This window comes from Heloderma suspectum, chromosome 3 (genome assembly GCF_057233095.1).
Source record: "Heloderma suspectum isolate Gila_16-S chromosome 3, 16-S_ref, whole genome shotgun sequence".
In the NCBI taxonomy this organism is placed as follows: domain Eukaryota; kingdom Metazoa; phylum Chordata; class Lepidosauria; order Squamata; family Helodermatidae; genus Heloderma; species Heloderma suspectum.
In genome coordinates this window covers 130,599,259-130,616,779 of record NC_139460.1, presented here as the reverse complement: position 1 = coordinate 130,616,779, position 17,521 = coordinate 130,599,259, and the positions used below count along the sequence as shown (strand labels likewise).

Below are 17,521 nucleotides of genomic sequence, written 5' to 3'. Positions count from 1 at the left end.
GTTAGCAGATTCCTGGGTTCTGTTAAAAAAAAAAAAATAGATCCCCCAAGCCTGAAGTTTACCCTCCCCTATTCTACACCACCTTCTCAAGACATTGTTGTAATATGCATCAACATACACAATGTTTATTCTTATTTACTTGGAGGCAGACTGAAATGATTTTTCAGCCTGGAGAAAACCACCAATGGTTAATTTGGAAGGAAGATATTGTTGCGAGGATCATAGGTATATAAAGAGCACAATCTAGAGGACTGTGCAACTTAGTTTGACAGACTTAAGGCGCAATCCCATGCAAGTTTAGACAGAAAAATGTCCTACAACTCCCAGTATGCCCCAGCCAGCATGGGAGTTGTAGGACTTTTTTCCTGCCTAAACTTGCATAGGATTGTACCCTTAGAGTGCAATCCTGTGCATATTTAGACAGAAAGACTCCTACAACTCCCAGCATTCCCCAGCCAGCTATGCCAATATGCATAGGATTGTGCTCTTAGTGCAGTTTTCAACATTCTTCTTTTCAAGCAGAAACTCCCCACACATGTAGGGATGACGGAGAATTTCTCCCCGAAACTTTGGGGGGCTGAGCGCCAACATGTTCGGCCCCCCGAACAAGTTTCGGGGAGAAATTCTCCGCACCCCCCTGCCCCCCACCCGGGACGGGACTTACCTTTCCCGAATGTCCCTCCCGGCGGCGGGTCCGGCCAGCGGTTCATCGGGTCTTCGTCTGGGGCGGGAGCGGCAGCCGGTCTTTCGACCGGCTGCCGCCGCCGCCATTCCAATAAAAGAAAAAACAAAACAAAACGCCCCCGTGATAGGCTACGTGACGATTTACGTAGCCTATCATGGCTGACTTTGCAGATCTAGCCGTGATAGGCTACGTTAATCGTCACGTAGCCTATCACGGGGGCGTTTTTTTTTTTTTACTTTTAATTTCGCGGCCGGGCGAAGCGAGGCGCCTCCTCCCCGGCCTGAATTTTGGCCGGGCGAGGCAGGAAGCCTCCCCCCCCCGGCCTGAATTTTGGCCGGGCGAGGCAGGAAGCCTCCCCCCCCGGCCTGAACTTCGCGGGGAGAGCAGCGAAGCGCCTCCCCCCCACCGCGAAAAGCTGCGAGACCCGGTAAGTGACTTTCGTGCACCCTTACACACATGATAAGCTGTTTTTGAATCTTGGGGGAATTTCAAAACTAGTTTGCCATGAGTCATGGGATGAAGAGGGGCTTTAAAGTTGGACGTCTCATGAGTATGCTGAAGGCTATTCTGGACTGTAGCCAAATGTCACATTTTTCAAATGTAATGAAACAAAAGGGATTCACATTTCTTTACATACATGCATGCAAACACATGCACAAGCTAACTCTTCTTCCCATGGGTCAGTTCCCTTTGGGATAGTGCCTGCATATACACACTTAGAAGTGTTTTCCTAAAGTCTGTCTGCAGTGCAAACGTAACACCCATGTTGGTGAGAACGTATGTTTGATTTCTTTTCCACATTCTACCCCACCTTAAGAACTTCCATACCTGGCATAAGCAGCATGAGGAGCTCAGAGACCTTTTAATGTCTTGTGTAAGAAAAGGTCTAACATCTACTCACACTAGATAGTGCCTGTTGGCTGAGAACTTCTCAATTGCACAGTACTGATGTAAACTCTGACTTGCTGCCACATGGAAGCTAAAGCAGAGGACACAGTGGCTACATACGGACTTCCTGCATACCGTTGTATTAGGAAGATGCAACACTTACTGGGTGATGTGGTGTAAGATGGAAGAGGTTTGGAGAAAGAATTGCAGGTGCAAAGAATCTCAGAAAAATAAAGCTGCTTACTGCTGTGTACCTAACATCTGGGTCGTCTGTAATTTAAAAACAAAACATAAACCGCCAAATATAATTCCACTCTTAAGAGAAAGTCAAAACAACCACAAAAAAGGAGGTTGAGAGCCTGTGGCTTTCTGAAGGCATCCCAGTGAGCTCACGGGGGAGATGGGGCATATACTCTTAGCCACTATACTGCACCAGGACCAATAACTAATTCTGCTCCTTCTGTAGAGGTTTGATTGCTTAGCAGACTGTAGCTATTCAGTGGTGCACTTCATATGGGGTTGGATCCAGACTTAGTCATACTTAGAGCAGCCCCATTGAAATCCATAGTAACTGAGTCAGTCTTGACTACCTTAAGTCCCATGTTCAATGGGTTTATTCTAAGTATGGCTAAGCCTGGATCCAACCCATAATCAGAGGTACACTTTTTCTTTTATTGACTTCTCTACACCAGATTCTGGAATTCAGGCTTGGTGAGCTCTGGCTCAAATTTAGCCTGAATTCAGGTATCTTTTTACCTCTCCCAGCCTTCCTCATCTTCATGCCTCCCACACCTCTCCTCTAAGCTTCTGTAGGATCCCAGCAGCTCACACAATGGCTAAGTGGAACTTCCAGACTTGGACACTAGTTAGCTGGTGACATTTACTGCTCTGTGCTGAAAAATGGAACAAACCACCAAAAAACAAACAAACAAAACCCACAGGAGGTACAAGAGTTCTTCAAAGATAAATAGAATGAGGCTGGGAATTTCTATTTGGAACTGGAAACTGACTACTTCCTAATGGAATACCTCACATTAAGCTAGCCATCCATATTAAGGAAGAGACTTAAAAAAAAAAACCCTCCTACAGCTCCCTACCATAACATCCTGAGATATACCCATAGATTCCAAAGACTGGGGTCAGATTTAATGGCTGCAAGGGGTGGGGAACCTCAGGCTGGGGCCAAATTTTGCCCTCCAGGGTTCTGCAGATGGCCATTCCCCTTTCCTTCAGCTCACTCCCTTTCCCCTAACCACTGATCATTTGGTTGTTTCCCAACTTTTGTGCAGCTTTTTCCCCATTCTAAAAGGTTGAAATGTCTGTCCTAAGGCTGAGTTATAGGCAGTAAGAGCTTTAAGCTAACATATGCTGGTATTTTTGCAAGTTTGGCCCCACTCGCTTTGCCTTCAGCCCTTCCCACCACTGGAATATGGCCCCAAGAGCCTCTCCAAAATTGAATTCGGAAGTTGGAGTGAAAGTGGTTCCCAACTTTTGCTCTAGGCTTTCACTCAACTATCATCTTACAGTGGCCATTTCATCTCACTGCTGTGGAGGGAGAGAATGGAAGCAGGGCTATTCTATTGAATCTGCTAAGAGACCAACTGTTTTTGGCACTCTCAACACTCACCTAGCAGTAGCCATTCCATCAGGCTACCTAAAGTGTTTCCATCCCAACTGGTCATTGTAAGAACTCTGACTTTAAGTATTGGTGTCTGAGTTTATTTTTCCTTCTCCCTCTCCATCCCTTTGTCCTTTTTGATAGTAAGCCTGAGGGTGGGGACTGTCTTGTATTTTTGTTTTTACTGCTCTGGAAGCCCTTCTGGCAGAAGAGTGGAGCAGAAATACTTCAAATAGATAATAAATAATGTTGGAGGGCTACTGATTGAAATGGAATATCGGTTTTGGTCCATGTGTTATTTTCTGCAAATTTATTAATTCCAACCTTTCAAACAAAAGAGGGTGCCAGAGTAGGATGCCACAGTGCAGGGCAGATCTTAAGTAGGGTATAGATAACACAAAAGTGTACACATATATCAGGAACATGTAGCGAAATATTTTGGCAAATACAGTTGTGATTCATTATGTGGACAGATAAATAATTTTCAAATCAGTTTAATACTGTTTTGAGGGACTTGGGAGTTTCAACTCTGCATGGTAACATACCTTGGAAACGTATGACAGCTGACTCCCTCAATGAAAAAAAGATATCACACATCACTGTAGGACAACTGACCCCAGATTTTGTAATAACAGTAAAAATCCGGTCTACATACTGCTTAAGATTTTCCTAGGAGGTAAAAATAAAACACCAGATAAAACAATCATGCTGAAGTAATTACAGGCTTTTAAAACACTGAACAAAAACATATATTTTAATGATGCTTGATATCTGCTGAACTTATGATGACCAGATACTTATGCCATGTTTTAGCACTACTTTACTTATTTCTGCTGGGGCATTTGGAGAAACCTGTTGTTAATGTCTTTATTAAATATAGGCCAGGAGGATCTAAAGAACCATACATATAGTTCCAGACATCCAAGGAGGCCTTTGACTGGTGTTTCTTGAACAGAGCTCATGCACCCACCCTGCCTCAGTACCATGTGGCAAACCATATTTGAAAGAAAGGAAGATTCAGATTAGTCTGAGGTCTCTTGGAGAGGGGAAAACTTCCTGTCCAAACAACCAAAAGTTTTTTAAAAATCCTACTGGGTGTTGATATGCCTTGGGTATACCTGAAGTGGTTCTTTGGATCCTGGGCATAAGGCAGCAGAAATGTGCTTTTTTAAAACCTACATTACTGCATGTTCCCACATTTGCTATGGAAAATTTACCTACAGAGCCCTGGAAGAACTTTCAAAACCTCACTATGGAGCTATGTTAAATAAATGTATTTGTTAAGAAGCTTTTTCCTCCTTGCTCAATTTATATTACATTTCTGCAGTGTTAGCCATATTTTACATGGAAACAAAATTAATGAGATTTTGCTACTCAGGTTCTTGATTTGTAGCACCAATTGTATTCAGAAAGTGAACTGCATTTTTAATACAAGTGCATAACTCATTTTTCTTAACAAAGCTGTTTCTGAACTATCCCCTTTTCTGTATGGCGCTGCTAATTATTCCTTATTGTATCCTCCTTACTCCTATATTCCTATCCCTCTTCCTCTAGAATGTGCTGTATGTCTTGCTTATGGCACATATGGACTGAATATTTACTGTAAAGCTACTGGTGAAATCAGGCATCCGCAAACACATCTAATTTAAAATCACCTCACACATGATGAATTCTTACAAAAAAAGATGCTTCCATGTAGGAATTTATGTGACATCCAAACATAGATGCATACCAATCCTGCACGTGTTCATGGTTCTTTTGTTTTTGCTGTGTACACACTAACTTTTCAGGTTCTGGGAAGCCACAGCAAACTTGCAGCATTCCAGTATTCATGCGTAAAGAAAAATCCACATAGAAGATAATCTAACATCACAATTGGCAGGTTATTTCCTTTTGTGTAAGAATTTAGCAACATATGAAACAGGCATTATTGTGGCCATTCCCTAACTGGAGGCTCAACATCAACTCCCATAAGCCCCAGCCAGCATGGCCAATGGTCAGGAATGCTGGGAGTTGTAGTCCAAAACATCTCAAGGGCAGCAGGTTGGGGAAGGCTGCTTTATTGTATTGATATGATAACCTGTATCATCTTGCAATATCTGGACAGAAAACTTCTGGAAACTGGTATAGGCATCGTATAGTGCACAGCTGCACAAAAGAGTAGCAAATTTATCCATGGCCACTTGCCCCAGCTACAGAAAGACTGCATGTGCAGATCTAGCACCCAACTGGTGCTAAATAAATGTCAACCAGTAATAGTTGCAATAAGTAGAAACCTGGTTTTCAGCTACAAAATGAACTGCCTACCCTGTTATTTTCCAAGTTTTCGGCATCTTTCAACTTCACAGGATCAATTTCACAAGATTTATGGAGTTGGCAGATCTAAAAAAATGAAATAATAAAGTGGATTATCTTCAGGTGAGATTTGCTCTGTTTTAATTTCTAATAAAAATAACTGATTCTAGTTCAACAAGTCTAGTTTTCTTTGGGCAAGATATGAGGAATTCCTCTTACTCCACTGAAAACATAATCCTGGCTCTCAAGGAAAAAAAATGTGGATTTTCAAACTGGAACAAGCCCCAGGAAAGCAACTTCCCTCCTCTCCTCTATAACCTTTAACTGTGACTTAGTAACACAGCTTCACTGACAGTAACTTTGATTTTCTTTTAACAGAGTGTTTACAAACCCACTTCAAAACTTGGTTTCCAATGCTGGTTCACATGGGAACTCTAACATTAACCATGGTTACTGACATTACAGATGTAACACTAAATCATTTAGGGCGCAATCCTATGGGGATAGGCAGCTGCCTCTGAACTCGGAGGCGACCGCCTATCCAATGCAAGGCAGGAGAAGCACAGAGGGGATCGCCCTCTCAGCACTTCAGCCACCCTGCATTTGCAACTAGACAGCCGATTTCGGCTGTCTAGCCGTGGGAAGGTGGAGCATGGGAGGCAGCTGCTGGACAACACATAGGAAGTGCTGTACCAGCATTTCCGCCTTCCCCGCCCCGGAACTCCCCATTTTCACAGCTCCACACTTCTCTTCTGAGCAGGGAGCGCGGGGCTGTTCTGAGCTGCCTGCGAGGCAGCACAGGAGTGGGGGGAAGGTTGGCTCTCTGGGAACTGACCTCGGAGCGCAGGCTCTGAGGTCGGTTTCCGGAAACCCACATATCCTATGGCCATCTAGCAGCTGACGAGCAGTCATAGGATGCTCCCTTAGGCTGCTAAAGAGAGAGGGAAGTTCAGGCTAGAGGGAGAAGGGGCTGTCTCCCAGTTTGAAAATAATGGCTTGCATGGAGCCAACTGTATATCTGCACTGGACCTTAGTGAAAAACATACACACACACACACACACATCTCCTGTGCTGAAAAGGAGATAACATCAATCTCCTATCAAGTGAGCATTTAAGGAAACATTTTCTACCTCCCTTTTGTTTAAGAAAAGAAGAACAAAAAAACAGTGTTGCAAAACCATTTTAAAGAAAAAGTATAGGCTATTAGTGAGCCATGACATTAAGAGATCGGTTAAGAAAGTGCTGAATCAATTACAGGAAATTTGCGGTCTGCTTATTTGTGCACTGGAAAAAGAACATGCTAACTGCTCTAAAGAGATAATGAAACATTGCCACGTTGTTAAACAAACACATGTGCACACATCTAAAATTAATCACACATTTAAATGAGTTGTTTCTTTTGTATGCATGCTGGATGCCTTTCCAGGATCAAAATGCTTGCTTTTGTAACATGAAACTTATGTCTGTGGCCAAGCCAGAACATGTCATTTCATATAAACAGATGGCATCCAAGTGACATGGCTGACTCACTGGATAAGCAAATACTACCCGGGTTTTTCATAACTTGTGAATTAGTCTGTCAAGCATCCTTAAAATCACAAGAGATTGCACATTCTGCTCTTAAAACTTATGAACGTTTTGAAGGTGGTCTCACCTCATCAATAATTGGCTTTAGCGTAACCTGAAGGTAATGCATCCCTGCGAGTTTCATGGTTTCATCAATGCACTTGGAAGTTAATGAGTTTCCTCTGAAAATGGTGTTTGGATCTCTAAAAGCAAACAATTTTCTATTATTTAGCCTTCTTGTGAGAAACCAGCAATAAACAACATGATGACATATGTAAATAAAATAGTTGGAGCAACAGATGAATGCACGTACAACACCTTCTTTAACCAAGAGGTGCCCATTAAAAGGTGCTATCCACCATCTTAAAACTGCATTACAAGCAGAGACAAATGACAGTCAACAACTTCAGCCTGTAACAATGGAAGGATGGTCGCACAGTTTTCAAGGCACATATTGTTCCTAGGAATTTCAAGCGTCGGCTATTAAATGAAAAGATTTAATACAGCTTTCCTTTACGGGCCTTTAAAAATAACAGAGAAGCTCAAGAATGCATGCATACTAGTTTAAGTGAACATGCACATGTTTTCTTCTGTCCTGGCATGGTTGGGCAGGAAAGGATGAGAGGGAAGGTGGAAAGAAAGCACAGAGCAGCTAGTTGGCTGTTAAGTCTGCTCAACAAAGCATAGCCACCTCTTCCTATAAAAGTAGGTGTGGGAGGAGACTTATCCCAGAGAGGGAGGTGCCTGGCCTACCCAGAGCCACAATTAATGGTGGCAGGAACAAATGTGGCAGTGGAACGGCAGCAGAAGACAACAGATGGGCTGCCCAGACCTGTATCTGCCTGCAGAACAAAGAGATACGCACCTGTGTGGCAGTATGACTAATCACAGGAATTAGCAGGGCAGGGGTTGGTCCTATCTTGCGCTCTATCTAGCACATTTATATCCTCCCCTTTCGCCAAGGTTATCCCATTTTATTTTTACAATAATCATGCAAGGAGGTTACTATGGACATCCTGCGAGTTTCATATTGGAGTGGGAATTTGAACCCAGGTCTCTCTCATCCAAATCTAGGGCCAGCCACTCTATCTAATACACTGCACGAGGTCTTGGCCAGATGAATACTTTGGCATGCAATTCATGAGGAACTTCAGAAAAGCATTGTAAAGGCAAAACATATTGCAATGCTTTCTATTTGCCCTGTGTTTCCCATCATGGTTTTTATTGGGAAAAAGTCAACAGATAAAATTGAAATGGTCAGCTCAGTTCTTAAACTAGGGAGCTCAGAGAGGATATATCTTAAATTTCTGCACTAAAGAGCTCCACATTTTTCAATGAGAAAACTCAAATTCTATAAAGGATCGCTGCATTGAAAAGGAGTGGGCCAGTTGCATGAGTAGCAGAAACAAATTAAAGGAAGGCACACTTAGGTTTGCCAAATAAAAATGTCTCCCCACAAAATCAAGCCACTCTGGAAGTCCTGCATCTGAATTCAAGTATATCTATAAAGCTGTGAAGTTCTGAACAAAAGGAACAAGCCTTTACAGTAAGAGCAGCTCTTCTTTATAAAGAGGCTAAACACATTTGGTTGGAAGTAAGTTCCACTGATTTGATAGGGACTTGCATTCAAATAAGGGACGGCAGCCACAGTAGGCACAGAACAAAAACATACCCTGGTCTTTAAGCCTTAAATGGACAATAATATTTTATTTTTTTCCTAGCCATTCAAGTGACAGCTGAAGTGTTCATGATTCTGCAGTCCTGGCCCTGCCTTCATCTTGCAGTGACTCTCATGTAGATTTTTACCCCACTAGGTCTTAGGCTGCTGAATCCCCGCCAGCCATAGTCTTCTTTTATAGTGCAAATACTTGCTAGGAAGAAGGGATGGCAGGAATCAAAAGCCCATTTTTCCTCTTAAGTGGAACTCTCAAAGTCACCACTTGCCATTTGGTCTGACATACTTTGAAATAAATGTACTGCTGTACTTACTGAGTTCTTTTTACTTCAGCATTTGCAATTGCACTAATGAAAGGCACAATTTTGCCATAGTGTAAGAAGAGTCGAACCAGAGGTATGGCTGCCTCCTGCTTTTCCCTGCAGACTTCACCCAATACATGGGCAGTAGATGCTGAAACGGGCTAAATACAGAGAGAAACAAACACTTTTAAAGATGTGTACTCCTGAGGAGTTAACACACTTTTGATTAATTCATGCCAGATTCCTAATATTTGTAGCAGTGCTTCATTACATGGATGCTGATAAGGCATTTACTGAAGATTGGTTGTATGCTTTAATCAGAAGAGGGCAGCAATATGAAAACCATTCCAAGTCAGCTTGGTTTTATATTGTCCTTCACTTAATTTCACTAAATATTCCAGTTGCTTTTTATAAATGGAATGTTTAGGTGGAAAAGAACTTGAAATAGTCATATATTTCAACCAGTTTTCTTAATCCATTAAGCCACCCAATTTAGGTCTTAATTCAAAATGACAATTTCCCCTAATTTATCTTGGATTGTGCTTGTGGTGATGAAGCCGCTGACACTGATGTCTGAACTAGTGCGATGGCATGGAATGTCGAGTTGTTCAGGGAACTAAACTGTGAAGGAAGGGAAAGTTACCTCTGGCTGCATATAAAACCTCATGAAGGGGCAAGCTGAGGACTGGAAAGAGGTCCTAGGATGTAGGGAAACTAAGGGTCTGTAAGCTCAGAGGTGAGGAGGCTAAAGGAATGGTGAAGACTAGGGAATTGACTGTGAAAGAGAACACTGAAGGAAGGGTAGTGGCTTGATAAAAAGACCAGGAGATACAAGAAGCTGAGGCAAGAGAGGACTCTGAAGAATCTTCAAAGCACAAGCTCACAAGAGGCTGTATGTTACGGAGAACAAGGAAGGGTGACAAGAGTGCTAAGGAGGCTGGAGTCAGGCTGGCTAAAGGAAGTGGTGGCAAGATCTACAGTCTAGAACCTTACAGGAATTCTGCCAGTTGCAGGTTCTGCTGTTACTGCAGTGTTATGACCTGGCAATTATTGTCAAAGACCCAGTTCAGACATGATGCAAAGCCATACATGCTGGCTTAATAAGTCAGGATATGTACAAGCGGTGTACACCTGCACCCACCCCTTTGCTGCTGGTTTGCGCCTCCCTTCATGTGAGTTAGCAAACAAGCCAGGAAGCTGCAGTTAACCATAGCCTCCTGTTACGTCCAAAATGGGAATTATGGTTAATTGCTTCCAAACAAACCAGGATTTGTAAGCCAACTTTAAACCACTCATGCATATCCAGTCTTATTAAGTTAGGATTTGGTTGTTGGAATGTGTCCAAAGTAATTATCCATAAAATAAAATAAACCAGCTTCTTTCAACAAAAATAAAAAGTGAATACATCAAAATTGCCAAATTCCACTTTAGATAAATTAAAAGTGGGAAAAGGGAGGATGTAAGAAAAAAATGCAGGGCTTTATGCCTACTAGAAAGCAAGCATTGCCTTCATTGCTATTTACACAGAAAGATATTTTGACACTGGACCCATAAGGAAAAGGAGGGATTCTCAAAAATTAGCAGAGTGGTGGGGAAGGGGGAGAGAGAGAGAGAGAGAGAGAGAGAGAGAGAGAGAGAGGGAGATGAAACAGCCAGGGATGCTGGGGGTTGGTCTCGATGGTCTTATAGGCCCCTTCCAACACTACTATTTTATGAACCACGGTTATGTAGTGGTTCAATGAGACTACCAATAGTTAAGTAAGTACATTTCTTTGTCCATAAACTGTAATGACAATTCTCAAATATCAATACAAAATAAAATCCAAAATGAACTTAACAGTGGTTGAGGCTAACCAGGGTATTCCTTAACCCAGTATCTGAAAGCACACTTGAAAGGGCATTTTAGATATTGTTTTCATGAAAACCTTAATTAGCAGTTGTTAACCATCTACATAGCTGTTACTAAGGGGGAAACATGCTGCAGGAAAATAAGGCTCCACAGACAGCAAATGCATATTCCAACCTGGGGTACTATGAGAACCTGGGGTATATGAGGGATGAAGACTTGACGGATTTTTCTGGTTTGGTCCTGTGAATTTCGCTGTGTTTCCCCCTCACTGGCATAAACTTGATCTGTAGCAAGTCGGGCCAATATGCGGGTTCCTTTTTTTTTTAATGGCGGCAATTTGCGCATTTCTTTTGGGGGGGACCTTGAAATTTGTGTGAACGGTAATTTTAAAAATATTTTTATTGGTGATCTTGCGCAAGTGCACATGGATCACAAGTCCGTCTGTCTGCTCCAGAGAGGCATATTTGCCTCTTGTAAATATCCTTGTTAAGTTTCATCCTCTCCTTACATTACTTCATTTATCCCAGCAGAGCCACCTTCTGTACTTGCTGTAGAACTTGTCAATATAATCCAGAGCGGAGGGTGTGGAAACTGACAAGTTCTTCAAAAAGTACAGAATATGGCTTTGCTGGGATAAATGAAGTAGTATGTGGAGAGGATGAAACTGACAATGATATTTACAAGAGGGGAATATGTCTACTGCCATAGTGGACAGACGGATTTGCGATCATGTGCACGTGTGCAAAACTGCTAATAATTTGTGTTTAAAAAAAATTACAACACCATTTGCATGAATTTCAAGATCCCCCCAAATTGCACAAATTACAATTTGCACAAATTACAATTTGTGCAAATGTGGAACCTGAAAAAACAGTGCACAAAACATTTCTGGAATCAGGAAAAATAAATCTGCTAGAGCTTGCCACCAGCTACTGGAATGGAAACGCTGCAAAATCCTGTCATGCTTAAATGAAACAGAATTTCCAGTGTTGCACATCCTTAATTCCAATTAGCTAACTGTGGTTAACATGGAGCCACTGTCCGTTGGGAGCTGGGGTGGGGGGCACTGGCGTGTTTTGTTGTAAAATGTTAAATATTTATGAAGGGCGCAGGACAGGAAGGCCTGGCGTGCTATGGTCCATGGGGTCACGAAGAGTCGGACACGACTGAACGACTGAACAACAACAACAAAGGGATGAACCTAGCACAGCAAGCAAATTACCTCAACATCTGGGGATTTTAATAAGAGGTCTCTAAGTGGACTGTAATAGTCTGAAGGAAAAACATGGTCTTCTGTGTAAACAACATTTAACCTCAAGGATCCCAGGTCATCAGGTTTCAGCGACTTGTTGCCATTATCTCTGGGCTGCAGGAAATACCTAACAGAAGGGAGAAAAATACAAAGGACATCTCAAGCTACATATAGATTTCATAGGAGGGCCTATTCATAGGTCTTTCTTCCCCAGACCTGAAGTCTTAGCTTTTTAGGGGGATAAAGCTATAATGTCATGTGATAACTGGACAAATTGGATAGCTGGGGCAAGTTTTGTTAAAAATTAATTAGATAAACAAAAATCACTTTAGTGTGAAGCAATAAATAAATAAATAAATAAATAAAAGAGTAGAGTCTTTTTATACAATTAGGTACCATGCTTTGTAAGAGTTGGACTGCTGGAGAAATTTCAAAGGTAGCCTTAGTTCTCCTAGAAACTCATCTCCAAACTTCAAGTTGCTTGCATTCCAAAGGTCAACTCTGTAACATAACAAAAAAGAGAAAGAGGGTGAAATAGCAACAATTTATCTGCCACTTCAATGCTTCCACATCCTCCTCACTCTATCTGCCCCCCCTCCAATCAGCCCTCAAACTGAGAGAGAAAATGTTCAAAATAGCCCAGCTAGCCACAGGACTACTGCAGGAAGGGGTAATTGATAATACAGTGTTCTAGAATACAGTGTTCTTCACATATTTGCATTAAAAATGCAGATAAGATGGATCAGGTGTTCTCTTGTAACCTATACCAATTGACACAAATCAGATTGACTCGCTACGACTATGGATCCATACTGCATTCAGCACATGTTGAAGCAAGCAGTGGGTTGCTACTATGGCAAACACCCAATGCATATCCATAAAGGTAAAAGGTAAAGGTGTCCCCAACCAGTCGTGTCCGACTCTAGGGTGTGGTGCTCATCTCCATTTCTAAGCCGAAGAGCCAGCGCTGTCCGAAGACGCTTCCATGGTCATGTGGCCGGCATGACTGAACACCGAGGTGCACGGAACGCTGTTACCTTTCCCGCCGAAGCAGTACCTATTTATCTACTTGCAATTTCTTGCTTTCGAACTGCTAGGTTGGCAGGAGCTGGGACTGAAGACGGGAGCTCACTCCGTCATGCAGCACTCAGGTCTCGAACTTCTGTCCTGCTGACCTTCCAGTCTGCAATTCAGCGTCTTAACCACTAAGCCACCGCGGCCCTTGCATATCCATACCACTGCCCAACTCATTCTCAAGAGCTTTGTCATGTCATGTTAAAAGGGACAGTCAAAAGGCAGTGGAGAAATAATATGCTTGCTTCAGCATGTGATAAGCCATGCATGGATCCCACCTAATCCACATTCATAGCACAACAAGTGGGATATATATATATATATACACACACACACACACACACACACACACACAGAGTACTGCGCAAATGTCTTAGGCCACCACCAGCTTTGTTGTTTTAGCAAAGTTTTAATGACCATCCATAATTATTTTTCGTTCTCTGTATTAAGATACAAACAGAAAATACAGGAAATATGTACAGGCAAAAGTCAGTATTTAGTGTGATCTCCCTTGGCTCTAACCCCTTCATGGATCACTGCTGTCAGGGTGGACACTGAGCCCATAGAATCCCAGAGTAGTTCTGATTCTGAGAAAGAGCAGTCGCTCCTGGGAGAGGAGCGCGTTCCTTTTTCCCAGGGCCAACAGGGGACGGAGATTCCTCCCACCAGCATTCCTAGCTTAGATAGCAGTCCAGGGAGTGACAGAGCGCGGGAAGCAGACTTGATGGACATGCGACGCCGACGCAGAGAGCGGTGCCAAACGGAGGGCGCGGAAAGGAGGCGTAGTGCCCGGTTGGCGCGCAAACAACGGCTGCGCCCAGAGGATCCAAGGGAAAAGGGGAGGGACTCTCCCTACTCCTTAAGTTCAGGGGTCTGCCAGTGATTCCCTTTCAAACGGGGACCAACTGTTCCAACTTAGGGCATAGGTACTCTTCTGCTCATATCTAGCTGCTAACAGTACAGTTGTTAAGTTGTAAAAGAGGAAGAAAGCTTTGAAAAGAATCCCTTTGTCTGTGTCTGGACTTGGCTACTGTATTAGACTGAGAGAGGCCTCCAAGGAGCCCTTGACAGCTTGGTCCCCGTTCCTCTTCCCCCCCCTTCTCCTATTGCCTTATGGAGGGTGCCGGGGACCCAGCGGTGCAAGCGCTACCGCATGAAAACCAGATGCTCCGTGATCAGATGGCTCAACTGACGGCTGCCATGCAGAATCTACAGGCTGCAGTTCAACCCCATCCACCTCCGATTCCCCCCCGCCGCAAGTGCCCGGTGGCCTTGCCAGAGAGGTTTTATGGTGAGAAAGGACTTTTTCAGATTTTCAGGGCCCAATCAGAGTTGTACATGCATCTTAGGCCTGAGGATTTCCAGATGGAACAGGTTCATGTGGGTTTCATCATTAACCTACTGTCAGGCATGGCAGCTAGATGGGCTTCGGGGCTCCTGCTCGCTAATGACCCCCTGCTCGGGGACTATCAAGGTTTCATGACAGCCATGGCACGTTTTTTCGGTGACCCCCTGCGCACGCAGATGGCTTCTCGGGAGATTCGCCGCCTCCGGCAGGGCAAGGACTCAAGTTTCCAGCTACGCGACAACCTTTCGCTTGCTGATGCAGGATTTACAGTGCAATGATGCTGCGCTAGTGGCTCAGTTTTTGGATGGTTTGAACGACGAGATCTTAGATGAGTTGGCGCGCACGCCCAGCCCGCCTACTTTGGAGGAGCTCATCCAGACCTGCCTTCAGATAGATAGTCGGCTGGAGGGGTGCTGGCAGACCCAGCGGGGCGCCGGGGGCCGGGATTTCCCTCCTCCCATTCCCCCATGTTTCCTGCCTCCTCCCCCACCCCCCGCTCCGGCGCAGGCGGTGGAGGACACCCCGATGCAGCTGGGAGCTACCTAGGGATGGGGGAGAATTTCTCCCCGAAACTTCGGGGGGCTGAGTGCCAACGTATTCGGCCCCCCGAAGTAGTTTCGGGGAGAAATTCTCCGCTCCTCCCGCCCCCCTCGGGATGGGACTTACCTTTCCCGAATGTTGCTCCCGGTGGCGGGTCGCAGCGGCGGTTTGGCAGGGCTTCGACAGGGGCAGGGGCGGCAGCCGGTCTTTTGACCGGCTGCCGCCGCCGCCATTCCAAGAAAAGTAAAAAAAAAACAAACACCCCCGTGATAGGCTGCGTGACGATTAATGTAGCCTATCATGGCTAGATTTGCAAAGTCAGCTGTGATAGGCTACGTAAATCGTCACGTAGCCTATCACGGGGGCGTTTTTTTTTAAACTTTTTATTTCGCGGCCAGGCGAGGCGAGGCGCCTCCTCCCCGGCCTGAATTTCGGCCGGGCGAGGGGGGAAGCCTCCCCCCCCGGCCTGAACTTCGGGGGGAGCAGCGAAGCGCCTCCCCCGCTCCACGAAGCAAGCTGCGAGACCAGGTAAGTGACTTTCGTGCACCCCTAGAGCTACCCGAGCTTCAATGCTGCCAGAGGAGCTTGAGCACTGGCGTGCTGAGCGCCAATGTTTTCGATGTGGAAAGTTGGGGCATTTCACCAAGACCTGCCGAGTTAAATCCACAGCTCCGCTGCCTCCTCCTCCTCTCCTTCCCCCTCCTCCTCCTCCTCGTCCCCAGGCCTGACTAGACTGTCCCCCCTGGTTTCTGGCGACCGTCATTGCTCAGTCGGCTCCCCGTCTAATCAAAGCTATGGTTTTCCAAGTAACAATGTATGGCTGTGAGAGCTGGACTATAAGGAAGGCTGAGCGCCGAAGAATCGATGCTTTCAAACTGTGGTGCTAGAGAAGACTCTTACGAGTCCCCTGGACTGCAAGAAGGTCAAATCAGTCAATCCTAAAGGAAATCAACCCTGACTGCTCATTGGGAGGCCAGATACTGAAGCTGAAGCTCAAATATTTTGGCCACCTAATGCGAAGAGAAAAGTAACTGGAAAAGACCCTGATGCTGGGAAAGACCCTGATGCTGGGAAAGATTGAAGGCAAAAGGAGAAGGGGACGGCAGAGGATGAGATGGCTAGACAGCATCACCGATGCAATGAATATGGACTTGAGCACACTCCGGGAGAGAGCGCAGGACAGGAAGGCCTGGCGTGCTATGGTCCATGGGGTCACGAAGAGTCGGACACGACTGAACAACTGAACAACAACAACCACCGTTGGCTCTAAGCACATCTTGAACTCTTTTGGGGAGACTATCCTGAAGTTTTCTGAAGTAATCTTCTGGTATATTATACCAGGCTTCTTTCAGCACTTCCCAGAGTTCTTCTTTAGATGTAGGTTGCCTTTTATTTCTTTCTCTGTCCATGTGATCCCATACTGCCTCTATAATATTCAGGTCTGGACTCTGTGGAGGCTAGTCCATGACTGTCAGTGTTTTATCAGCTGTTTTTCTCACTAAATATGATTTCACTGCATTAGCAGTGTGCTTGGGATCATTATCATGCTGAAAAATGAAACCATTCCCAATCTGGCGCTTTCCAGAAGGAATGGCATGATGAATTAAAACCTGTCTGTACTTTTCAGCATTCATGATCCCATCAATACAGACAAGATCACCAACACCACTGGCAGAAATGCAGCCCCAAACCAGGACAGACCCTCCACCATGTTTCACAGAATGCCGCAAGCACTCATTCGTCCATCTCTCTCCAACTCTTCTTCTCACATATTGTCGACAATTTGACCCCAAAATTTCAATCTTGGATTCATCACTCCATAATAATCTTTTCCACTGATCGTCATTCTAATCTTTGTGAGCTTTAGCATATCTTAGCCTTTTCACCCTGTTCCCCTTCCGCAAAAGTGGTTTCTTGGCTGCTACCCTTCCACGAAGACCATTCCTGGCCAGGCGCCTGCTGTTACTCTAGTGTAAGGGGAGGTCACACTAAATACTTGCCACTTTAGCCTGTGGAAGCTGTTTTTTCTGATTTTTTTCTATTGTTGAATACTGCATACAAATGTCCTGTATTTTCTGGTTGTATTCTAATGAAGAGACTGAGAATTAATTATATATGGTCATTATACCATTGCTAAAACAACAAATCTAATGGTGGCCTAAGACTTTTATATATATTCTCAGCCTCCTCCTGATGTTCAGATCCACAGGGTTAAGTTGCAAGATGGCTGTTACCGCAACACCCAGTTCTCAATTAAACCTGACGTGCAAGACTACCTAGCTGGATGCTTTGCAGACTCTTGAGCTATAATCTCGTGTCTCACTCAGAAGGTAATTCTTTGAGCTTGTCCTTGACTATTTTCAGCAAACCCATTATGTATTCAGATACAGAGACTTCAATAAGCAGAAGGCCTTTTGCCAGTGGAGTC

The 17,521-nt window shown here is 44.3% G+C and overlaps 1 protein-coding gene across 2 annotated transcripts in view; it reads right to left on the bottom strand.

The window, feature by feature from the left end:
- RASA3 (RAS p21 protein activator 3) overlaps nucleotides 1-17,521 on the bottom strand; it is a 178,657-nt gene that overhangs the window by 19,859 nt on the left and 141,277 nt on the right. For both annotated transcript variants that reach the window (XM_084844550.1, XM_084844549.1), the window contains 7 exons: nucleotides 12,528-12,632; nucleotides 12,102-12,258; nucleotides 9,043-9,191; nucleotides 7,142-7,256; nucleotides 5,499-5,573; nucleotides 3,737-3,860; nucleotides 1,737-1,843 (listed from right to left, as the gene is read on the bottom strand). In XM_084844550.1, coding sequence (XP_084700676.1) covers nucleotides 1,737-1,843; nucleotides 3,737-3,860; nucleotides 5,499-5,573; nucleotides 7,142-7,256; nucleotides 9,043-9,191; nucleotides 12,102-12,258; nucleotides 12,528-12,632 — 832 coding nt within the window. The remainder of the gene's footprint in view (nucleotides 1-1,736; nucleotides 1,844-3,736; nucleotides 3,861-5,498; nucleotides 5,574-7,141; nucleotides 7,257-9,042; nucleotides 9,192-12,101; nucleotides 12,259-12,527; nucleotides 12,633-17,521) is intronic.